Source organism: Urocampus carinirostris, chromosome 13 (assembly GCF_059441175.1).
Source record: "Urocampus carinirostris isolate Australia breed hairy pipefish chromosome 13, RoL_Ucar_1.0, whole genome shotgun sequence".
NCBI classification, from domain to species: Eukaryota; Metazoa; Chordata; class Actinopteri; order Syngnathiformes; family Syngnathidae; genus Urocampus; species Urocampus carinirostris.
In genome coordinates, this window is record NC_142361.1 from 14,506,641 (window position 1) to 14,514,735 (window position 8,095).

General features: G+C 39.1%; 1 protein-coding gene across 1 annotated transcript in view; it reads left to right on the forward strand.

The window, feature by feature from the left end:
• LOC148353784 (phytanoyl-CoA hydroxylase-interacting protein-like) overlaps positions 1–8,095 on the forward strand; it is a 39,521-nt gene that overhangs the window by 23,130 nt on the left and 8,296 nt on the right. The window contains exons 3-4 of the mRNA XM_088351781.1: positions 2,234–2,408; positions 4,562–4,679. Of these exons, the coding sequence (XP_088207907.1) occupies positions 2,234–2,408; positions 4,562–4,679 (293 nt within the window). The remainder of the gene's footprint in view (positions 1–2,233; positions 2,409–4,561; positions 4,680–8,095) is intronic.

The window sequence follows — 8,095 nt, forward strand, 5'->3', positions numbered from 1 at the left end:
TTTGCCATATTATGTAATTTTCTTGTTTATTTATTCATACAATTTTTCGAGCGTGTAAACCATTTTAAATATTACTAATATAAGAATATAAAAAAGAGAAAATAAGCACATTTTTGATATTGCTATTATTATTACTTCTTAAAACATATTATTACAGTATTCTACTGTACTAATTAGTTAGGAATCTAGTAAATATAAATAATCTATAAATTTATGGATAATTCTTAGAATTAGCCAAATCATCTGACAATAACTAACATGATAACAAAGCCAAATCAACCAGATTTTATTTCAGTTTGAATAACTTTCTTCCAGTATTCTTCTCCTCACACTGCCCAAGAGCCTACCCAAGGATATTTTATTTTTTATCTTATAAAGCATGTTGGTTCCTCACAAACCCCCTATCCAAGCTTATCATTGGGCAATGAGTTGGAAAACACTGGTTTGATATAGTGTGCAACGGTCGTAGTGTGGGGAAATAAATGAATGGTGCCACGATGTTGCTGGGCAGTGAATGAAATATTGGCGCTGTCGTCCCCTGAGGGGAAGTGGGGGAACGACAAAAGGGTGGGGGTACGGGGTCCATCTACAATGAAAGGGGGTCACTGTGATGTGATGTTTGTAAATTACAGTGGCGACTTGTTACAGTGGCAAATTGTATGCCATACATCCATGAATAAATCTCTGTCCATTTTTAAGGAGAGGCAAATAAATCATAAATTGAAATTAAGTAAACATTTTTATCCCTGTTGTCAGAGCCGGAACAGATGGTGGACCCAAACATTTCACACAAAAGTTTACTGGGAAATTGAGGAGGTCAGGTGCGGGGACAGAAACACCAGCGATCCGGTGCTCGCTGGACAGGAGGAGCAAGCAGCTCACGGGATCGGAGCGTGATGGGAATGCGCAAAACGGGTCGATAGCCGGAGCGGAAGATCAGAGCCTGGTCGGTGGGCAAAAACGGGTCAATAGCCGGAGTGGGAGATCAGAGCGTGGTCAGTGGGCAGATCAGAGCGTGGTCGTTTGGCAAAAACAGGTCGATAGCCGGAGCAGGAGATCAAAGCGTGTCGAAGGAAGGGAAAAATCAGGGAGCCCGAGACGATCGGAAAATTGGAGACATACGAGCAGGATACGGATGAGGACAGGATGGACGGGAGCCAGAGGCAAAGTGCTTGCCTTGCATATGCGGAGGTTCGCTGACGGACTGACAAGGAGTGATTGGAGTACTGAGTTTAAGTAGGAGGGGAACCAATCAGGCAACGAGCAGCAGCTGGCGCCAAATGAGCAGGCACAGGTGAGGGCAATCATGACACCTGTAAGTCAATAACATACCAATAAGCGGCAGTAGACCAGTAAATCAAACAAATATTATGTGCTTTTTGTGAATTACATTCAGTGGTCAACAGCCAAGCCTGTAACAAAAGAATTTAACGATTCTCAACAGTTTGGAATCAAACGGTTAAAACAACTGACGAGTTAACCTCATGTGAACAATAGAGCAAATAATTAATTAAAACTTTTATCCGTACGATAGTGGCCCTACTGTTTACAGATTTCTCATACAAAAATGGCCTTTCATGCAGTAATCCCACAATCACATAGAATTTTGTTGAGACAGTCCTCCTACCTACTGTGCATAAAACAAAAGACCAAAGGAAGATTCAGTGGTGCAATTTTCGCACAAGGTTAACGTTGTCGTTTTTCATCTTTTAACAATTGATGTTTGTTCTTCGGAACGCATATACTGTATTAAATTTCAAATACATTTGTCAGGTATTGTCTGGCATAACAATCAAGTTCTCTTTTAAAGTAAAAGATACGTGTGTAAAACCCGAATGACTTGAAGGTTGTTAGAATCTTACCGAGGCTAGTCAGACTCAATTTTGTTCAACCCTCTGATGTGGTTTAACTGGCTGTGCATCTCTGCCATGATAGGCAAAGCCTGCTTTGCAAGTAGTCGTTTTATTGACTGTATTTAGGCTAAAATGCTCCCAAACTTTAAAGGTTTTGGTACGCTTACTTGATGTTGACGCTGTTATTCCTGTATGATACCGCTCAAAACAGGTGCTATTGCACATAAGCGACTCTCAGCAGAGAATATAATCATGTAGAGATACCTCACTCTGGTGGATGAACGTGTCTGGGGACAATAGTGTGCAAAGAATTCATGGTCAACTTTTCCGATCGTTCTTTTTTGCCTCATCAATTAACCGCATGTTTCGTCTTCCCCCAGGATGTGCCCACCAAGTTGGTGGCCAAGGCGGTTCCTCTGCCCATGACAGTGAGGGGCCATTGGTTCCTCAGCCCCCGCACCGAATACACGGTGGCCGTCCAGACAGCCTCCAAGCAGAGTGATGGCGACTACGCCGTGTCCGAGTGGAGTGAAATCATCGAGTTTTGCACTGCCGGTGAGTTTCAGGAAACAACGCGGTGCAATCACTGCGATAAGTTTATAGTTTGGTCGATGTAAGTAGGGATGAACTCAAAGCGCTTTGAACTTGCAAGGAGAACAGAAGAGGACTGTACCAGGACTGTTTGTTCTAAAGGTTCCCCCTTGAGGACTTTCTTTTCATTAAATGCCCTAAGTTATAGAACGTAGATCCACCCGAAGAACAGCAACAGTATTGGCAAATAGTGTAATCAGTGCGTTGTATTCAAACTAACGAACAACAGTGAGCAGCAATAGTGAAAATAACGAACAACCCTGGCATCCTACGCCATTTTTGTTTTGTATAAAAACCAAGTTGAACCTATTGTAAAGTGTTTTTTCGACAAAACATAAAAATACTCCCTCAAGGTTTGAGGAGTTCAAGTATCTTTGGGTCTTGTTCACGAGTGAGGGTAGGATGTAACGGGAGATCGACAGACGGGTTGGTGCAGCGTCTGCCGTCATTCGGACCCTATACCGGTCCGTCGTGGTGAAGGGGGGAGCCGAGCCGAAAGGCAAAGCTCTCGATCTACCGGTTTATCTACATTCCTACCCTTACCTATGGTCATGAACTTTGGGTGTCTGGGTTCTCCCTTAGATATAAGGTGAAAAGCTGTCATCTGGAAGGGACTCTGTGTATAGCCACTACTCGTCCGCATTGAGAGGAGCCAGTTGAGGTGGCTCGGGGATCTGATAAGGATGCCTACTGGACGCCTCCCTCTGGAGGTGTTCCGGGCATGTCCCACCGGCAGGAGGCGACCCAGGACACGCTGGCGAGTCTGTCTCTAGGCTGGCCTGGGAACGCCTCGGGATCCCGTCGGATGAGCTGGAGGAAGTGGCTGGGTATAGGGACGTCTGGGCTTCCCTGTTAAGGCTGCTGCCCCTGCGACCTGACCCCGGATAAGCAGAAGACAATGGATGGATGGATGGATGGATGGATGGATGGATGGATGGATGGATGGATGGATGGATGGATGGATGGATGGATGGATGGATGGATGGATGGATGGATGGATGGATGGATGGATGGACATATAAAGATAAATGGTAGAATGAGAAAAACATTTTCAATAGCAGAATTACCTGCCACTTGGTCAATATTTTCTTCTTGACTATTTTATTGTTTTACTAAATATTTTCTTCAATTTTCTAATTTCATTAATATTGCAAGGTTGGTAGGTTTTTTTTCTTCATATTACTAACAATAATTCATAAAGGTTCTTGATGATATTTCAAATAAATCACAAGATCATTATATTCGACTACTAATTTTCTAATTGTATTTATTGTATTTAGTGTGGTCCATTAATTTCCTTCAAGATATAAAAAGAAGAATGTTAGGATTTTAATATCGTACTTAAAAGGACACACAATGTGTTATATAGCGCTCCTCAGTTGTTAAGAAAAAGTCATTCATTAAAAATAATTAATATTCATCTGAATAATAAGCAAAAATACCTGAATTATTATAAAAACGTGCATTATTTTCAATATTTGTGGGTCAAGAAATGTTGGTATATAACATGAGGCTCATCTAGAGGGAGCTGACATGATTGTCCGCCGTCTTGCTTCTACGGGTACCCAAAAGTCCCAAACCCTCACAAAAGGCTAGGCAAAAAATCAGGAGAATGGTGTTGTTTGGTCACATTAAGTCTCTGTAGTTTGCATTCTTCCTTCTGTAGTACACAAGTTGCAATACACAATACAGCGACATCTCTTGGTCAAATATTACTCAGGATTGCTTTAATAAACCCTCTCTTGTTGTTGTGATATTTGAGGTGTCTTTGCAAACATACTCGGTCATAACGGCAGACGCGTGCGAGCATTTAATTCCACCTGATGTATGAGAGGCTGCAAAATGCATGAGAGCGAACGTTCACGAGATTCTCACAGATGGAGACTGTTAAGATTAAAGAAGCACAGCGGGATTAAATAAAGCGGCCGGGCGAGCGATGCAGTTTATCTGGCCGAACGTGGGTGAGTGCGTGTAATGTAATTGGGGGAGGGGAAGCGAGATGTCATGTTACCCTTTTCAATTCGACACACCAGCTGTAAAGCAACGTGAAAAATAAAATTTTTGTCTTGGATTCATAGCTCCAACGTAGCTAATCAAAGTGTTCTTTTATTTTGCAGATTACTCGACGGTGCATCTCAACCAGCTCCTGGCAAAGGCCGAAGTCATCGCGGGGCGAATGCTGCGTTTCTCCGTCTTCTACCGGAACCAGAGCAAAGAATATTTTGATCGTGCCAGGTACATTAGTCTTTGTGTTTATTCAAAGAAAGAAGCCTTTTTTTCCTCACATTTTAAACACAAAAAAGTGTCTGGTGAGGTACAGGCAGATTTACAAATGAATCTACATCGTATTCATACTTAGATTGCCAGGACAGGAAGTCACTGAAGCATAGAAAAAAATGGTTTATTGTCTTACCCTAACTCGTAAAAGAAGTATATGTGCGGGTCCTTTTGCGTTAAAGCATCAATCAGGCATGAAAATATCTCAACTTTCTGCGAAATTAGCCGTTTTTAAGTAAAAAAGGGTGATTTGACATTGTTTGAGAGGGATGGGGGACAATAGATTCTGCGGGGACTACTAAACCAGGCATTTGAGGTGGTGCGTTTGAATTAAAATCAGCGTAGTTTACGCATTACTTGTCCGTTTTTTTATTTTCTCTATTTCTTGTTCATTGATTTTATTTCTCCTATTTAATTGATCCTTCATACAGAAACAACTTTTCTCTCTTTGACAAAGGAACAGATGAATGCGAATTGGGCCTTTACCTACTACCTTTACATATTACCCTCATCAAAGACTCAATTCATACCATCTTAGTACATGTTTGCTTCACTTTTTACAGCTATAATATAAACATTTCTCAAAGCTCTGATGGCCATTTCATTACATATTCTAACCTGTCTCCATCCATGTTGAAGCATTGACAAGGCAATGCTGTAAGTTTCTAGAAGTGTTTATATGATGATAAACAGCTAAATCTTGTCATAGTTTTGACAGATGTTAATTCTTTGTACCTAATAGTTGTAAATTTATTGGCACATGGACTCAATACATTCTAATGTAGTATGCAGTTTTTACCATTCGGATAAAGAAATAAACTGACAGTTACGTGTCCTTTGGCTCATGATCCTTAGCTGTTGGTTTAGCTCGGTGTCATATCAATAACTCTACATACAACATGAATGGCTCTAAAATCACTGTTGCAGTTATCCACTGAATGGAGTTCAATTAAATGACAATATAGCCTATATGCAAAATTTAAATGCTGGATAATTAAATGATCCAATATATCAGGAAAGGCTGTGGGAATGCTATAAAACCCATTTTGAGGGATAATTTTAGCTGTAGAAAAAAAATCATACATAGTAACTGAGCCAAGATAAGGTGAACATGCTTTCATGCAACTGACTTGTGTCTAAACTAAGCCAAAATAACAAACATATCCCGGCTTAATCCATTATTTTTGTTTGTAGTGCCTCCTGCAGATCACTGGAACTCAGTGTGGGTCAACAGACCTCAATACATTATTATGTTGGGTTGTACAGTATACTGAAAGATATTCCCTTCATACCCTTCTCACCGTTTTAACCCCTGCCCTATTTTCGTGCGCGATCAATAGGTTATCCTCCATTATGAAATCATTCAATGCAACGTCAACAACAACAAAACTTGAAGGCTTGATCTACTCTTCACAAAAACATCACGTTGTCTGTGTTCCTTGTGGGCAATTGCCAGTATAAAATGGCTAAAGGTTAGAGATCATTCAACCCAATATGTCTCCTTTAGACAATTTAAATAGTAAAATTTGTATTATTTCTATCCCATGCTATAATTCTTTATTTGGCCTAAATGGAGTTCAAATTGTGTGTCCCTCGCCAACACAGCACAGCTTAATGAAATAAATCGAATGTGTGCGGGTCAATATTGCATTTTGCAATTAGCGCTTGTCCAGACATTAATGTTGCATTAATGCGTAATGGCCACAGCTATGGAGGATTGATCCTGCCATACTGTATGTACAAATCAATGTATAAATAAATAAATACCTAGTAATATATACCATATAAATAAATCAACACATAGATAAATCACATACATCTAAATGGATGATAAAAATGGGATTTCCTTATGTATGTAAGTATTTTTTCATTTATTTTGTTGAGTAGTTTGTCATGTATTTGCTCATGTATTTTGTCATGTGTTTTATTGTGTATATTGGCTTGTATTTTATCTTGTCACTAGAAAATATTCAAAAGAGGAGGCAGCGCAGTTGCCTGAGCTTTCAGTGATCAGTAATGGCTGCAAGGTGTTGGGTTACCTGCTAGCTAAGGGAAGAAAGGCATTGTTGTTGTTTGGGCCATCCGTTGATCAACCAATAAGTAAAAAGCGTAGACAGCTTTAAGTGCTCCCCCCATTTGAATATCATTTATGTGACAAAATACACCATAAAATACAAGACAACATACATAACCAAATGCACAACAAAATACACAACAAAAATAAATTCCGAAACTAATTTATCAATGTATAAATACATTGCATTTACAGTATGTGATATATGAATTGAAAATATTCTACTTTTTAATGTTTTTAATTTCTATATACTTGTTTATTCTTTGTCTTACTGCTGTGACAAAATAAATTTCCCAATTGTGGGACGAATAAAGGATTATCTTATTTTATCTTATCTAGGTTCTTATGTGAATTATTTATGTAGTCATTTACAAGCCGCTACTTTTTTGCTACTTTTAAAAAATCTATATATTTTTTTATTGCAGCACCGACAAAAAAGACGATTTCCACAACGCATGCACATTTGAAGACATTTATCATACGAGGAGATATGATATGTTTTATGATATGTTTTTGCCAACATTATTCATACAATACACAATAGGAACAAAACCGTAGGTTTAACAGTACTTTATTGAATATTTTACTGTATTCATTTGATTTAATCGGCAGTGGAAGTTATCTATCAAAAACATTACACTTCGTTTGTATCATAAAGTCAATGTTAGGTTGTTAAAGTTTCCTTTAATCCTCGATGAACGATACCAAGCAAATGCAATTTGGTCCATTACTGCGGCAACCACCGATGATAATGCAAAGATGACTTCCATGCATGTGTTACAATCTGGCATTATTCTCCACTTAATGGTTGTTGTCTGGAAATATAGGGCACATATTTTACACAGTGCAGCCTTAATTTGCACTTTTTTTCTGTGTAGTAGTAAATATGTTCTTGTATTTCTAATCACCATCTCGAATAATAACATGATCAGAAAACATGAACATAAACAACCTGGAGCAAAACTGAAAACAACTCAGTTAGCGCCAGATGTGCACCTGGTTTAAAACGTAAGAAATTTACTTTAATAAGTTTATTTATTGCTGTTTAAACCTGAGGCTTTAAATCCATTGCAGCTTGTATAGATACAAAATTGACTTTTGTTTTTAAATTGCATATATACGGCTTTTAATCAGGTACGCTCTGTAGTCTGGAATTTTCAATATTTATTTCTTTATACAGGCAGCATGTTCTCCCCGTGTGTGCGTGAGTTATCTCCGGGCACTCTAGTTTTCTCCCACATTCCAAAAACATGCATGTCAGGTGGCTTGGCTGGTCCAAATTGTCCCTAGTTGGGAATGA